General features: G+C 37.9%; 1 protein-coding gene across 1 annotated transcript in view; it reads right to left on the reverse strand.

Annotated features, from left to right (window-relative positions):
* Positions 1 to 17960, reverse strand: part of COL28A1 (collagen type XXVIII alpha 1 chain) — a 166958-nt gene that overhangs the window by 95281 nt on the left and 53717 nt on the right. The window contains exons 16-21 of the mRNA XM_019665289.1: positions 17476 to 17544; positions 12567 to 12635; positions 11394 to 11462; positions 6641 to 6712; positions 5830 to 5898; positions 2657 to 2728 (exon numbers count right to left, since the gene is read on the reverse strand). Coding sequence (XP_019520834.1) covers positions 2657 to 2728; positions 5830 to 5898; positions 6641 to 6712; positions 11394 to 11462; positions 12567 to 12635; positions 17476 to 17544 — 420 coding nt within the window. The remainder of the gene's footprint in view (positions 1 to 2656; positions 2729 to 5829; positions 5899 to 6640; positions 6713 to 11393; positions 11463 to 12566; positions 12636 to 17475; positions 17545 to 17960) is intronic.

Below are 17960 nucleotides of genomic sequence, written 5' to 3' on the forward strand. Positions count from 1 at the left end.
CAAAAATGCGTCATGACTTTTCCGACAACCCAATACCTTTTTCCTTTGTTATTTTGTGGCCCATAGTATGTCAGCCTTTCATTTTAAGCTTTCTCATATCCCTTTTTAGAAGTAAAGAGTTTACAGTAAAAAAAAAAAATTAAATTTTGAATAGAAAAATTAAAACTGCTCAATTTTTATTTTTTATTTTTTGATGTCTCAATATTGAGTCTCACTCAGTAAAGGCTCAGTCTGGAATAGCAAGCAATAATACCTCTATTCTGTCTAGTTCTAGACCAATTATTCTTGCCTCTGATGATTTCTAGATGCATTTGGTAAAATACAGACTCTAGGGTTTCAATCCCAGTTGCTTTAATTCAATAGATCTAGGGGCTGGGCTCAGGAATATGAATTTTTATGAGGCACCTCTGATGATTCCAATATTATAGGTACAATTACCACACTTAAAAATACTGTGCAAAGTAATTGTCATTAAAAGAGGATGCACACACCCCACGAGGTGTTTCAAATGACCCATTTGGGATATTAGAAGAAGATATTAGGGCTATATTATATATATTTTATCCCATCTTTTAAAATTTCAGTTATCCACATAAATCGCATAACACTAGTATGGTAGTTTTTGAATAAAAATTACAATTAAAAATAATTAACATACACAGGAATGCGGTCAAAATCTTTTTACTATTAGAGATTTTTAATCAAACAGTTGGAAACTACTGGTTTAGAATAGGTGCAGCAAACTGCATGACCTGTGAGCTAAATCCCACCTGCTGTCTGGTTTTGTGCAGCCATGGGCTATAAATGGTTTTCTCATTTTGAAATGATTGTTATGTAGGTGCCTACATCATATCTTCCATTTTGCATCTTGGCCCGTGAAGCCTAAAATATTTACTACCTGTACCTTTACCAAAAAGCTTGCCTCCCCTTGCATTAGAGAATGAATTGTTCTCAATACTGCGAGTTGCCCATTGGATGTCCTGCCCCCTTGGGGAGGGACTTAGTAAATCAGATCCACTGATAATGGCCCCTGCCATGAGCCGCACTCATCCTTACAGCTGAGGCCTCCCATTCTGCTGAATCCCCAACATGACAGACAGGCTGAGCACATGCCCTACAGGGGCCCAGATTGTACCAAATGTGCATGTGCCAACCCTTAATTCCAAACCTATCAGGCAATGGTACATGAGGCATCGGGGTTCGGACAACAGATAACCACCCGATTCAGTCCTCCAGCAAAGGAATAAAACACTAACGTGTTAATTTTTCACTAAGACCAGGGTAAGCAAAATTATGCTTCTAGATTTAACCACTTTTGCTTTTTAAAATGAGGCCAATTCCTGTATTTTTAAAATACAGTTATCTACATAGAAAGTATACAGTTCTTTTAAAGACTCTGTATTAAGGTGTGATTGTGTTTTAAACTATAGCAGTTCTTCATCCAATAAAACTCTTTATTTCAAAATACAGAAGAATATTCAGTTTGAATAAGAGTAGCTAAGACATAAAGAGTAATCACTGTTATTAATACTAATAAATCACATGTCTTACATAGTGGCATTTCTCATGTGCTCCTTGAACTACCTGTAACAGAGGGCACTTATTTAAGACAATCAGATTCCTGGGATCCACTCGCCTACTAAATCCAGATCTCTGGGCATGGTGCCAAGAAATATGGATTTGTCACAAGCTCTGCAGGGGACACTGAGGAACACAGACATTTAAGAATCACTGTTCTGCAGGGGATGCTTTGTTTTATACTTGCTCTTATATTGCCAGTACCATTTTTATTTATTTTTTTTTAGTCCTTTAATAGCCTGGTCCTTGAACATACTCCTTGTTTCTTCTTACAATTAGCATCTTCCTACAGGCCTGAACTCACTTAGGTTTGCAATTTCTGTTTCCTGACACATCCAAATGACCTCAATATTCTGTCTCCTGCTAAGTCGGGTCATGTACCTCATTGCTTGCCTCACAATTTCCTCTCCTTCTTCCTCAGCGCCCCGTCCATCGGGACACATATCCTCTACTTTCCATTTCGTAGTGTTGATATTTTTTTCTCCCTGAATAACTCCACGTATTGAGCACTTACTATGTGCCAGGAACTGTGCTAAGTGTTTGATTAACTGTGTTAGCCTTTACAACAACCCTGCGAAATAGATACTGTTATTACTTTCTTTCTGTGATTGAAGTGACTGGCCCCGAAAGGTTCCAGGGTGGATGGAGCAGGATGAGGACACTAACCATTCTCCCACCTTCTGTAGCCTGCTCCTCATCACCACTGCATGGCCTCTCGGCCTGGGATGCTTTTGTTGTTCAGTAAAACAAGGTGATAGAGAACTGGTATCTCCTCTGGTCCCAACTTTATCCCAACTTCTGAATATTGAATTGTTAGTAGAGAGGACTGACAGACACATTCTCTTTTAGAAGCATAAATATTCCAATGAAGATTACATATTTTATGCAATCTCTTTATTCCATTGTATTATGGTCTGGAATAGTACGTTTTCTAAAGCCTTTTTCATTTGGAGTTTTTGTTTTGTATTTGTTGAGAAGGAAATGGGAGATCAAATTTGCAGTAGAAATCCAATACTTGATTAAAACCAAACACAATTATAGTCTCCCCAAAGCGTCAATGAGAACATCAGAATCATACCTTTGGCCCTTCGGGCCCTGGAAATCCCCTCTGTCCTTGGTTTCCTTTGCTCCCTTTCTTTCCTTCATCACCCTGACAACATAATTATAAAAATATAATTGTAGTATTAATAAACCCTCCTCAGTCTGATAACAGTCATATCAGGGCCAGATTCTTAACTAATACCCTTTCTAGAGTGATGCGCCCCAAGCCCAGCTCAGTTGTACAGGGTTTGTCGATGTTCTTGAGCAGATTGGAAACTCAGAATCGCTCAGTCCTCACTATTTATTCAATATTATTTAATATTTTTTGAACTCTAAGTTCAGTATCTTTCTTTGGGGACTTTTATTTGAATTTACAGTTCTTTTGCACCCTGGGTCTATTAACAGATGGTTCTGAGACAATCGCAGTTTCAGAAAAGAGACCTATCTGTGCTGTTTTTTAGCTTTCATGCTATTTGAGTTTTAAAACATAAAATGAAATATTTTTCAAATCCAGCCCCATTTCTTCCTCAATGGGGTTTCCAGTTCTTTCTACCAAAGGAGACTGATATTCTGTTGGTAGAAAGATATGTGAGTATTAATTAACCTGGGGCAGAACTAGAAACTGCCTACTGGCTCTTCCCCAGCCTGGTGGGGTACTCCAGTGCTCCCCCCAAAGAATTGTGTTACCTTCACCCAGAAGCCTCCGAGAGTTACAAAACTATCCTTAAACTAGGGCTCAGCTGCAAGGCACCAGATGCAAGTGTGTGCCCAGCTCAACAAGGGAATAACTCCTTGGGGTTTGCAGCTGAGGCCATTTCAACATTTATGACATAAATGACTGTACAATCGTTTTCAAACCTGAGCATGTATCAGAAATCACCTGGAGAGCTTGTTAGCTCATAGATTGCTGGGCCCTACCCCCAGTGATTCTGATTTCATAGGTCTGCATTAGGACCCAAGAATTCATAGTGCTGACACATTCCCATGTGATGTCGATGCTGCTGGTCCAGGGACCACACCTTGCGAACCTCTGGACTATACCAAGGTCATTAGCCATGCAGACACTCCACTAAGAAGAGGCAGCCTTATGTAGGACCTACAGAGATGTAATTAACTCCTCAAGGTCCATACTGATGGAGAACATTGACACAAGTAATAAAAAAGTAACAGTTGAATGTCAAAATATCACTTACTGTATCATAATTTGCCAATAGAGACTACATCTAACCAAAGCTATTTATTTTCTTCCATTAACTACCAAATTTAACTCGCTAACCTAAATCACCCCAGAAGACAACAGCAGGAACCCAACTAAATGTAATCAAGTGTCAACACTGAGCCATAGGAGAACGCTGAGATACATAACATATTCCTATCACTGCTCTCCTAGTGCTTTCCATAAGCCACAAATCACCTCACAGCTGCGAATCCAGTGCCCTCTCTTTTCAATGCACATTCTCCTTGCTCTGTTGGTGACACCACCCATTGCTTTCCTCTTGAAACCCTTGCTCTTTGGTTTCCCTAGCATGGTAACTATTCTGCTTATCTTTGTGCTGCCCTAAATGTTCTTTCTCCAGCTACTGTGCCACATAAAACTCAAACCTTGGCTCTCTTTCTCAGAGATATCATTCATTCTTACAGCTACAGTTATTAACTCAAGTATCCATTTTCCAAAAGTATATTCTAGAATACATTAGTTCTCCTGAATGTTAATAGGCAAGCATTTTTAATAAGTATTTTTGCATGGTGTTAAAAAGGTATTCTCTGTCTACATTCCGCCCCCACCCCTCCACCCCCCAAAAAAAGGGTCTCATAGTGTGGTAAGTCAATAAAATTGTCTGAAATTCTACAAATATACTTAAATTCCAAATTCTTACATTTAAAGTTAGGGACTCAATTTTAGCCAATATTTTTTAAGACATCAACTTCTTAAGCTATCAAATACTATTTTAATACAATTAAAAATATAATACTAATGGGGGGCCGGCCGAGTGGCTCAGTTGGTTAAGAGCTCGCTCAAGAGTTTGAGCTCTGAGCAACAGAGGTTCGAGTCCAGCCCGAGCTGAGCAGCTGCTGAGCTGCCAACAGGTAGCAGGATGGCTCAGCTTAAAAAAAAAATAGAATACTAATAAGTATACAGTTTTTATTTTTATTTTACTCATATAGAAGTCTTCAGAATCTTTATATGGGCATTGACAACTGTACATAAAAACTGCAGGAACGTCAGGCACCTTAGAGGGTGTAGGTGGTGTCACTAATGGTCTTTATTGATGAATTTAGATATTCTCATTGACGCATAAAGATGTTATTCAACTAGCACTTCTACAATATATAAATTTATGCCAAGTTGTGAAAATGAAATTGCCACTTAATAAGGTGATATTCCTTATTACTATGTGAAATTCCATAGGCATTGGGAGGAAATTTATGCACTTTCAGGTCTCAAGGATGTATCTCAAGGCTTCTTTTCCTTTCCTATATGTTTTTTTTTATTTTTATTTATTTATGTTTTTAAAGATTTTATTGGGCAATTGGGGGAGGGGAACAGTGCTGGGGAGTTGGGGGAAGGGGAACAGACAAGTTGCTGTCATTTTGTTCTTCAGTCTATTTGTGGAAGACGTTGCTTCACTGGCCCAAGTTGGCACCATCATTGTGCTCTTCCCGGGCGAGGCAGATCAGTCGCTGGCTTCTGGATGGCCGCTCACGGCGGCTGCTGGCTACACACGGTAGCCCATGGCAACCCACTGCCACTGGGGCTGCAGCTTACGCCATCGCCGGTGACTCACGGCAGCCCAGCTCCAGGTTGAGCTGTTGTTCAGCATCTTAGCTGTAGAGGGCAGTGTCACTGGCCCTCATATGTGGGATCCGAACTGGGGCCCTCTGGCATCCCAAGCCAGCTCTTAACCAACGCACCACTTGGCCGGCTCTCCTATATGTTTTTTAAATTTCAATCTGGCTATTTATTGAGAAAAACATGTGTTGAGCTCGACCTATAAGCTAAGTCTTATAATAGATGTTAGAAAATAAAATAAAAAAATACATACTTTCTGTCTTCCAAGAGCTCCCAAACTAGTATCCATACTTTTAATCCAGACGTAAACATATTTGACATGGCAAGAATCACAATCAAATTTCTCCTAAGGTGGCTTCTCAGTGTCAGGACCAGAACACAGGCAGTCTGCTTCCCCGAACATTCTGTCAGTTCCATACCTTGGGGCCAGGGTGTCCTCTTCCAGGAGGTCCTTCCAGGCCTCTTGTTCCTGGAAGCCCTGCTTCTCCCTAGAGGAAATGACACTGATGTCTTAGCTGACCCTTCGTAGGCAGTATGTCTAATCCCACCTCTCTTCTCATGGCCAGTGGACTCTCTGCTGAGACCCTCCAAAACAGGCCTGACCTTCACTCACTCTAATCTCAAAATTAATTTGGAAGTTTACCAACTTGAATACATTAATATTAAACTCCAGTTTAACTCAGAGCAGCTGAAATATCATGAAAAATCTCCAATTTCTCAGCCAACTTTCAAAGCAATAAGCTCACTTTCCTTTGGCTCGTCATTCACATTTGATGGTTTGTTTTTTAAAAAAACAAGAAAGACCTTCAGCCTTTCCATCTGCTGTTTTTCACTACTTACATTGAAAAATGAGTATTTCAAATGTCGGCTCAAAATGTTTCAGGAAATCTTTATAATGGCCTTACTTTCTTACTGCACTTACAGACTCTCCTTTTGGAGGGGGGAAAAAGTGTGTTTCTCTGAGTTTAAATTAAAGTGCTTTCTAGGAACCCCAAAGAGAATTCCATGGCCAAAACGCCAGAGAGAAGGCAGAGGGTGTGAGACACCACTCAGTCTTTCAATTGGTGCTCTTTCTCTCTGAAGTCAGTGAAAAAGGAAATTTAAAGTTGTGGGATTTTTTTTCTTAAAAGACTAAGCTTGCCCAGGATGGTTTAATTTGAGCTCCTGAAGGACCAAGATAGCAGTGTGGTTCAATAGTTTTTACTCCAGTAATATGAAAAACGTGGTTACCTTCTTCCCTGCAGCGCCGTCTTCTCCTGGTACTCCAGGCTGTCCTGGGAGCCCTATTGAGCCTGGCGCCCCCTTGTGGATGAGCAAAGATTTATTTCCCAAAGTTCATGTTTATCATATACGGCCATTTTTAGGTACTTACAAGTGGATACATCTTACAGTGTCTGAGACAAGCCTCTGAGCACAGAAATCCCAATAGTAATTAATATTAACTAAACTAGTTGACCCTGGCCACGTTACTTAACCTCTCTGGGCCTCAGTTTTGCATTATGTTGTTTGTTATAGGTTAAATTGTGACTCCAAAAAAGATAAGTTGAAGTCCTATCCCTTGGTACCTGTGAATGTGACCTTTTTTGGAAATAGGGTCTTTGCAAATGTAATCAAGTTAAGATGAAGTCATTAGAGTGGGCCCTAATCCAATACAACTGGTGTCCTTATAAAATGAGGAAACCACCATATGAAGACAGACACGTAGGGTGAACACCGTATCACAGCAGAGGCAAAGGCTAGAGTGATGTAGCTGCAAGCCAAGGCTTAGCCACCACAAGAAGCTAAGAAGAGGCAAGGAAGGGCTCTTCCCTACAGGTTTTAGAGGGAGCATGGTCCTGCACATATGTTGATTTTCTATTTTCCAGCCTCCAAAACTGTGAGACATTAAGTGCCTATTGTATTAGGTTACACCGTTTGTGGTATTTTGTTGCAGCAATCCTAAGAAACTAATATAAAAGTGACAGGAAAAATATTTGCAACCTAACATCACTTCCAGCTCTAATACTCAATTCTACTTGTTTTCAAGTTAATTTATGATTAAGAATACATGCTTTACTGTGTTTGGAGGAAGCACATGCTATCATCAAACAACATAAAAGTATCCTTACTGCATTTATTAAGAGCAAAACATATCAAAGATAATTGAAAGTCATTTCAACTAAACCAAACTTTAAAAAGCTACTGAAAAAAGCACAGTGAACCTAAAAATAAGAAGGATATGATGAAGATGAGAGCAAAAAATAATAAACTTGAAAACAAAAAGTAAGAAGAGTAACAAAATTAAAAGGTAATACTTAAAAAAACTAATAAATAAGCTTCTAGCAAGACGATTAATATTTAAAAAGGAAAGGCACAAATAAACAGTATTAGGAATTAAAGAGGAATTAAAGAGTGATATACACAGTAAATATTGTTTTTTTAAATCATAGAAAATTCTCTGACAATTTCAAAAACTATGTTGGAGCACATTAATAATCTCAAGAAAAATATAAATGGCATAAGAAGGAACAGATGAGCTATATAAACCAATAGCATTAAATAAATTAAATCAGCACTTGAAGGTCTCTCACTTCCTTTCCTTCCAAGATCACAGGCTTTGTAGGTTTTATAGTCAAGCCTTCCCAAATTGCTAAACCTTCGAAGAACAGATATTTCCTATCTTATACAAATAGCTCTGAAAAATAATAAAAGAAGTCTACACAATTTATTATATGAAGCTAATAAAATCTTGATTAAAGAAATCACTACAATAAGACAGGAAAACAAAATTATAGACCAGTCTACCTATGAAAACAGATACAACTTCAAGTTCCTGTCAAAATGACTAGATTTAATTCCCTGCCTGACACAACTAAAAAAAACAGACAAAATATATGAAATAATGTCTCTCAAGATATTAGACAACCAATAATGAAGGAAAATAATCCCTAAGAAAGGGGAATCAGATTAATGCTACAATTTCCCCAGTTTACTGCCTGGATAGTTCCTGGCCATGGAGCAGGGAGAGAGTGCCAAGAGAAAGTTCAGAAATCTCTCTAATTTTAGGAGGCGAAGATAGGAGCCTGGTATCAAAGGTGTTCACAGACATAGGAGCCAAGATATCAAAATTTTACAGAATAGAGTACCAGACAGGAAGGGGTTACATGGAGAGATCTGCTGAGCTCCTCCCTGGAGTTTTCTGACAGTTAAGCACAGTGTGAAGAAACTATCCAAGGCCAGAAAAACAATTTAAAGGATTAGAGAGAACTGACACTCCAGAAATAGTGCCTGATCCTAAGGGCAAGAAAGAAAACCTCACAATTCTGAGGGTTTAGAGTTCTAAAAAGGGTCTTGCCTCAGTTGTGGGGGAAAACTAACCCTAGACTAAATGCTGCTCTGTTCCTCCCTTGTAAAGCTGAAAAGCAAGACCCAAAAGGCTCAAACTGTTTTCAAGCAACTTAAAAGTCTGAAAACAAAGCTAAGAAATATTTATAGACATACAAAAATATCCAGTACCCCAGAAAAATAAAATTCATAATGGGTGGCTTCTAAAAAAAATTATCAGGCATTCAAAAAAGCTTGAAAATATAGCCCTTTGTGCTGAGAAAAATCAGTCTCCTGGAACTGATCCAGAAAATGACACAGGTGATAGAATTTATAGATAAGGACATTAAAACAATTATTATGACTGCATTCCATATGAGGTGTAGAATACATGGATGGTCTTTGTATTCACAATAGTATGTTTGAACTATTTTAAAGTGAGAGATGCTTAAGATGACACATCTTGATAGTGGCAAAGCTGGGATTTGAACTTAGGTAGTCTAACTGCTGAGCCTTCCAACTGTCTATCACCTCCTAAAACTATGTGACATAATACACATAGCTAGACAAATATACATACTACATATATGTGTAGACATATGTCATTCAGAACATTGTGTGGCACATCAAAACCACTCAAAACATGGCAGCGATTATTACTACATTAGTACACCTTTTGTCCCCTATAATTATATGTTTATATATATATATATATATGTAATACGTATGCTCTTCTTAGGCCCACATCTTACATAACCAAATCTTTTTTCATAACCAAATATGTGTAATAATGGTGACAATGACAGCAGAATAATAGTGAAGTGTAATGCTTAGAGTGGCTTATCAGACCCTATTGGCCTTCAGGATGAACTATAGAAATTGTGAAAGATGAAGTAAGGATTCACTCATGTATTCAACATTTATTTAGTACCTATCATGTTGCCCAAATTGGGCATTCAATAGTAAAGAAGCAAAAGAAGGAAACAGGTCCATGCCCCCAATAGAACTGCACTGTCAATAGAAATATAAAGCAAGCCACATATGTAATTATAACTTTTCTAGCAGCCATATTTATAAAGTTAAGAGAAAAGAGTGAAAATAATTCTAGGAATATGTTTTATTTAATATATCTGCAATGCTATTATTTCAATATGTAATCAATGTACAAATGTATTAATGATATATTTTACATTTTTTCTGTACCAAGCCTTGTAATCCAGTGAGTGTGTTACACTTGTAGCACATCCCAGTTCATACTAGCCACATTTTGAGCATTCAATAACCACCTGTGGCTTGTTATGAGAAAGTGCGGTTCCAGAGGGTACAGTAAGATGGAAAGTACAGTTGACCCATGAACAGCACAGCTTTGAACTGTGCAGGTCCCCTTACATGCAGATGTTTTTCAATAAAGTTGCTGCTCTGTATCCCTGGGTTTAGCACCCATGGATTCAACCACCACAGATTGAAACAGTATTTGATCTGCAGCTGGGAATCCGTGGATGTGGAGGGCTGACTGTATGCATTGTTCTGCACCATAATATGTAAGCAACTTGAGCATCCAAGAATCTGGAATCTACGGGGTTCCTAAAACCAATACCCCCACAGATACCGAAGGACAACTTGTTTTGGGGATTCAAAAGTTACATGTAGATTTACGACTGGGGGGGGGGTCAGCACCCCTACACACCGTGTTATTCAAGGGTCAACTTTAATTAAAAAAACATGCAAATTAAATGCAAGTTGAGAGAAGTGATGAAAGCAAGGGAAACATGCATGCTGAGATATAAAATTACTAAGTACCATATTTGTGACAACACAAATGGACCTAGAAGGTATTGTTCAAAGTGAAATAAGTCAAACACAGAAAGACAAATACCATATGATCTTACTTATAAGTGGAATCTAAAGAACAAAATAAATGAACAGGCTCATAGATACAGAGAACAAACTGAAGATTACCAGAATGGAAGGGGATTAGGGGAGTAGTTGAAAAAGGTGAAGGAATTAAGAAGTACAAATTGGTAGTCACCAAATAATCAAGGAAATGTAAAGTACAGAATAGGGAATATAGTCAATATACATAATAATAACTATGTATAGTGCCAGGTGGGTACTAGAGTAATCGAGGTGGGGGGGGTCACTTCATAAATTATATAAATGTCTAATCACTATGTTGTACACCTGAAACTAATATAAAACAGTATTGAAAGTCAATTGTAATTGAAAATTTTTAAAAAATTTAATAAAAATAAATAACATTACCATGTAGCAGAAATAGTGTGGACCTACTTTAGATTTAGGAAAGCAATTTCTTAGGAATCACAAAACAAAAGAAGGGAAGTAACCTTTACTTAAATCCTACTATAGTAGGTGCTTTGTTTTATGATATGCCAGACAATAATGTTCTTAAAGAATCACTCTGTGCTAAAAAAGGACCTCTGACGCTAATAAATAAATGAATTTCAAAAACAAATAGCAGTCATTAAAGCAAACCAATATTTTGGTTCTTCATAGACAATAAGAGTTATACTGAGAGTCAGACCCTTTTCTGAATAAATACTCTAGTAAAGTAACCGTTAGTGGACACATGCATGGTCTATGTTTCATTTGAATATAAACGAAACTTTACCTAATATTACATAAATTATCTAAATGCTTCCAAGCAGCATAATCTACTTACCTTTGGACCTTGTACTCCAATCCCCACTGGTCCTCTAGGGCCTGTAGGTCCTATCTGACCTACTTCTCCCTAGTAAGGAAAGAGTATTTGAAGAGAATTTGACTAAGGCAGCAAAATAAAAATAATATATTCCTGTCTTTGATCTCCTAAGAGCTGTCTTATATAAAAAAATGAGAGAAAACTGAGCTACATGTGCTCATATATGTGTGTGTGTGTGTGTATATATATATATATATATATATATATATACACACACACACACACACACACACAAGTATGTATATACGAGTATACATATATATTTTCACCAAATTTGGAATATATAATGGTCTGGCTTAAAATATAGGCTATGGAACATACTCAGAATTGATTTTAAGGAGCCCTTCCCATAAAGGGTACCAGGAAATAATTGGCAGTTATATTCCAGAACAACTAAAATTGACACATTAGAAGCCAAGATGACTGCTGATCCAGAACAGTATCATAACCAGAGAGAACAACTTGAGCGTTTGATGATGTAGCCCAAAGCAAAAGTCTCAAGGGCGGTAGCAGTGTTTGTTGAGCTGCTTCTCACATGGGCATCACTAAGGAGTACGCTTGAAAATGCGACCTCTCAGAGAACGATTTTATTCATTTAACAATTGGCGATTCTTTGAAGCAACAGTAAGGACAGCTAATTAAAGAATAGGTGCCATGCCTCTCCCCAAGGAATAAATAATTGTTCTAATTTAGGCAATAATTTGATTCCTAAGTTCATAGGAAATGTTTACTTCTGGGTCATTTCTAACTCCATATCTTTAACTAAATGTTTCAGTAGTTGGAACTACAGTCAGAATGTTGATGAGAATGAAAATAAGCCAATCCAGAGAAGCATGTAACCACAGGCAGCCTCTACTGATATTACTGCTTGAGTTGCTACAACAGGGTCTCATAAGTAAAAGTAATAAAGAAAACAATAAATGGAGATTGTGTAAATGAAAGCTTCTAAGAGCATAAAGAATATGTACTACATTTTCTAAACCATTAGGAACATCAGTAACATTTTACATTAAGTAGAGATCTCTGATTTTTCAGTTCATTTCATCTACTGTCTTCCAAATGCACTGGCCACTGACCAGAAAATAGCAATTAAATTATAAATATATTAAACTCCTCTCCCATTGAGAAAGTTACCTTAGAACCAGGTGAGCCTTGTCCTGGGGGTCCTTGAGGACCAGGTGGACCAATAGGACCTTGGATTCCCTTTAAAATAAAAAAAATTTAAACAGTATTAGTGAGATTAAGAAGAAATAGGAATACGAGTGGTTTCAAATCCTCTAGAGTGAGGTTAGCTCATATCCCATAATGGATTACTCATACTCAGTATTTGTTGAATGGGGTGGCAGAGGCTGCTGGTTGAACCATAAAATGCATTTTCCCCTTCTTCCATGATAAGAGAAATGTTAGCTGGCCCCCATGGCTGCCTGTAATGAAGCCCATGTTCCCCAGTCCCTTGCAGCCAAGTGTTGCTATGTGGACTGGATTCTGGCCAATGGAACATGAGTGGAAGTGATGTGTGTAATTTCTGGTTCATGCTAAGGGAAGACATGTGCCTCCTCCGTCCCTCCACCCCTTCCCCAGTCGGTGAAATGAAGACACGATGGTTATCCTGGGTCATGTAAGTGAAGAAAGCACCCTTAGGATGACAGACTAATGATAATGAAGAAGCCTGAACTCCTAATGACCCTGATGAACAGAGCCACCAGACCAGGTTGGAGTTTTAAATAAGAGATATAAAATTTCATTTTGTTAATCTGTTTCACATCTCACTCACATTCAAGCAAACCTATATCCTACTGTACCAATTGATGTATGAGGTGTGATGGAAAAATACGGTGAATGTTTAAATTTATTACAGTAAAAGACACGTTGCTATTAATCCCCCTCAAAATACTCCCCCTGACTTTGAGCACACTTATTCCTTTGTTCTTGCCACTTTCTGAAGCAGTTCTGGAAGTCCTCTTTCATGAGTGTCTTTAGTTATGCTGTCATGGCTGCCTCGATGTCCTGAATCATTTTGACTTTGGGGAAGAAGCAGAAGACAGAGAATGCCAGATCCAGTGAATGAGGTGAATGAGGACACACCATAATGTGTTTATTTGACAGAAATTGCTGTACCAGAAGTGATGTGTGACATGGTATGCTGTCATGATAGAGGATGATTTACTGTACACTTTAAAATACACCTTCTCTCATCCATAGCTCACACCCAACTGACTGCATTGAACATGCTGAAACTTGTCACACACTGTTACTAAAGTTCAATGCACCACTACCCATATTGAAAATCCCTGCCTTTCCGTTGGATGGCACTCAGCAGCAGCATTCATGGTATTTTGTAATCACAATGGAAAGGCTCTGTATCACATGCGCTTCTGGTACAGCAATTTCTGTCAAATAAAAACATTACGGTGTGTCCTCATCCACCTTATTCTCCGGATCTGCCACTGTGTAACTTCTGGCTCTTCCCCAAAATCAAAATGACCATGAAAGGTAAATATTTTGAATCAATTCAGGACATCGAGGCAGCTACAACAGTGCAACTAAAGACACTCATGAAAGAGGACTTCCAGAACTGCTTCAGAAAGAGGTAAGAATGGTGGGATAAGTGTTTTTGAAGCGAGGGGGAGTATTTTGAAGAAGTTAATGGCAATGTGTCTTTTACTATAATGAAAAATGTTTTATTTAAATATTTACTCTATTGTTTGATCACACCCCATATATCAAGAGTTGTTAAAATGAAGGTTTGACCTCAGCTGTAAGAAGCAATAGCCAGCAGACACTAAACTGACAAATGTTCAAACACTTGACTGTCACGCATACTGTGGGTATAAAATGGGGGAGAAGACAGCGTTTATGAAGTTCTTTGAAGAAAGCAGTCATAAAAGTTTTTCTTTGGATAAAATGAGAGAGGTTTAAATTATTTCTTTACTCCATTCTAAAACGGCAACTTCAATGAAACCACGTGGAGACTTTGATTTTTGGTTTGGAGACACAGGGACCCATTTCTAACTCAGGCCTGAGAATGCTGAAATGGGCTGTAATAGCCAGGAGAAGCCTGGCTGGGCAGGAGTCAGCTTGTGCATCCAGAGTTTGTCTGCACAAAGGCCACATGAGTTCTTTCTGGGGACCAGACGTACTCTAAGTGGGAGACAGAGCGGGCCTGGAACTATTTTGAATCCTGCCCAAGAGGACCTGGAAGAGTAATGAAAGTCCAACAAAGAGAGTCAGTATACAGTAAACCCCCAGAAAAACAGAAGCTGATGAGGAGAAACAGCTGGAGGAAGAGCGTCCTTCACCCATATCCTAGGAGGGGAACACAGGGGCCAGTGCAGGAACTTCTCAAGGAAGAGTGTCATCATCAAACATCTGCCAAGGCCAGAGGCAGGGCACAAAGCCATCTGACAACAGAACAGCCAAGAAAGAGTCTTCATGCCCCCTCCTTCTTCCCAGCCTCGACTCAGCCTGGGAGGGGTGAGACGCACATTCCTTCCTAGGGAACACAGGCTCTTCATGCATCTCGTGCCAGATAAATAAAGGTCGAAAAGAACTGGGCAGATAGTTTTTATTGTACAACTAAAACTGTGATTTGCAACTTAGAGTGGCCCTATTTATAACTTTCTGTTAACTAAAAGTGATAAGAAAAGCCTATAGCCTGCTGGTAATTTCTATCTGTGGTAAAAAAAAAAAAAAAAGAAAAGAAAAAAACTCCCCCCAATTAAAACAATTTAAAGGGATGATGAGAGAAAAAACTAAGATTTTGGTTTGCTTACACCCCACAAGTCCTGACTATGAAAATAATGATTACAGAAACATGATTATTTTATTACAAATGTTATGCCCTTTCTCTAGCTAGATGAAATAACTGCTTGTTCATTTTTAAATTACAAATAGTATTGCCCTTTTTCTGGTTGATGAAGACGAAACATCTAAACAATTTAAAGAAGCCAAGGTCCAAAGTATTGAATCTTTGTAAGAAAGAATACTTCCTAACTTATATAGTAGTCCACTAGTCACATGCAATAGAACAAAACAAAAAATTCAAAGGGATGTGCATACACATGTATATGTGGTTATTTATATTTTACTTTACAAAAGATTGGAGATGGTCATCTCCAAATATTTAATAAAAATCTACAGGCCACTTGAGGGATATTATAAACTTGCTATAAATGGAAACAGGCGTTCTCTTTTAAACAGATTAATGGGAAAATTCATTTCTATCAGAGAAATAGGAAGGTCTAATAACAACAGGATTTCAATGGTTAAACACGTTAAATTAAGAATAAGAAGAAAAATGAATAACTGCATTAATTAAAGTTAAATTTAAATCATTTGTCTTAAAATGATAAACAAATTATTTCCTTGTTAGAGCAGTTTATAAATAGCACATTCCATACAATCTCCAATCCAGTAGGGCTCAGCTCCATATGGATACGTCTACCTTAAAAGATTTTTCTCTTGAAAAAGAAGAGAAGGGGATGAGAAAACAAAACAAGTCAAGGAGGTTTGGGTTTTGTTGTTGTTTTTTAAGCTATAAACAACCTCCACCAAGAAACATCATTAAAGGCAACAGGAAGCTGCTGGTGGGAGGTCCAGAACTCACAGGCCATCTGGAAAGACAGGCTTTCTTTGAACCTCATTTTCAGCCTTACAGTGGTGACTCAGCACCAGGAACACAGCAAGTCCCACGATGTGACAGTACTGTCCAGCCACTGCCAGGATTAGAACGTAAACCCTGCTGAGATCAGCACATAAACCACAAAGCTTGAGAATGCCTGGTCACAGCGTCAAACCATGATCCTCATGGAGTCAGAATATCCAGCTCTTAATTAATATCTAAATAGTGATTTACAGATTTATCTTGGCTTCTCTTGCACCTTAGTCCTCCTAATCTGTTACACTAGGACCTCTACCAAGGAAAGGAAATCGAATGAGGAGTAACTCCAAGTTTGCTGGGGCTTGAATTAACAACAATAAAAATATACTAATTAATTAGAAGATGGTTTGAAGTAAACGCAGAGGTAATATCAATAATAAAATTTGGAATTATCTCATTTTTTTTATCCTTTCCTTCTCCCACTATCCCAGATAAAAGAAGCACCGTTCACTCTCTAGGCAACAGAATCATTCATACTTTAATCATAAATTTTAATCAAACTGATTTGCCATTTTCTATGAGGAGGGTTGTCAGTATAAATTTAGACTTAATTAAAAGACTTGATTAGACTTGATTAAAAGAGATTGTGTAGGTAAAAGCATATGGTCAGCAACAACTGTAGATAGTACTGTTGCATCATCTTCATATTATTTAGATTTAACAAGATTGCCCAGCTTTTCCAGTAGTTCTGGTCAGAAAATTTTGGAAGCAGTTTCAACCATGAGTATCAAGACAAGCTCAGAGATGTTTTCTTTCTTCTGACTGAGAGAGGCCAGGTGTTACTTATAAACTGTATTTGTGGCTTGTGTCTATTCAGGAACAGTGCCCCTTAAATTAAGTAGCTACCTCTGATTCTGGACCTGATTCTGGTTTTAAATTTAATACTATTTTAGATTGGTCCATAGCCAGAGGGTGGAAAGTACTACTTTACTGGCATTGGGAGGGGGTGGGATTTAATCTTTCAGAAGCTGCAAGAGGAAAAAATTCACACACACACACACACACACACACACACACACACAGAGAGAGAGAGAGAGAGAGAGAGAGAGAGAGAGAGAGAGAGAGAGAGAGAGAGGAAATAAACTATTGCTCTCAAGGGATACTAAAAATATAAAATATTACCCCCAAACTCTTATCCTATTAATTAGGCTTTAATGTTAAAAGTAACCAAGAAACACACAACTTATTTTTTAAGTCTTGGAATTTCTAAAAATAAGATCTCATGAGGGTATCTTATCCTTCCCCACATTCACTTTGATGTGAATTCCATGGCAATTTGACTGTCAAATACACTCATATGTGTTTGCAGAACTGGCTTTCAGGGGCCACCAAGATTGGGCCAGATATTCTTTACCAAAGGGAAAGAGAGGAAGCATTGATTACCTGTTCCCCTTGACTCCCAATTCCAGGGATGCCCATTGGTCCTTGGGGTCCCACAGGTCCCAAATCCCCCTGTATAGGAAATAAGTTAGAAATATAACAATAAAACAAAACCTCATTCTTTTATACTTTGCTAATCAGGAAGTATGCTGGATTAAAATCTATCTTAACATCATAGAAATGTTCAACATGGAACGTTAGCAAACTCAATTCCTTTTTAAACAGTATATAGTTCAAAGTTGCCAAAATAGTGAATGATATTTTTATTATTTAATTTAAATTGGTAAGAATTTGCATCATTTTATATTTATCAACCATTTTTCTCACAAGAACCCAAAATTCCTGAATGGTTACTGTTATGACACAAATACTTCCTGACAGGATCATAACAGAAATATTTAAAAGTGTAAAATTCATAGGGTGCAAGAAAACCTTGATGTGAGAAAGCAATGAAAGAAAACTGTCTTAAATTAATTTACTGAACTTAT

The sequence above is a fragment of the Hipposideros armiger genome, unplaced genomic scaffold (assembly GCF_001890085.2).
Source record: "Hipposideros armiger isolate ML-2016 unplaced genomic scaffold, ASM189008v1 scaffold_438, whole genome shotgun sequence".
In the NCBI taxonomy this organism is placed as follows: domain Eukaryota; kingdom Metazoa; phylum Chordata; class Mammalia; order Chiroptera; family Hipposideridae; genus Hipposideros; species Hipposideros armiger.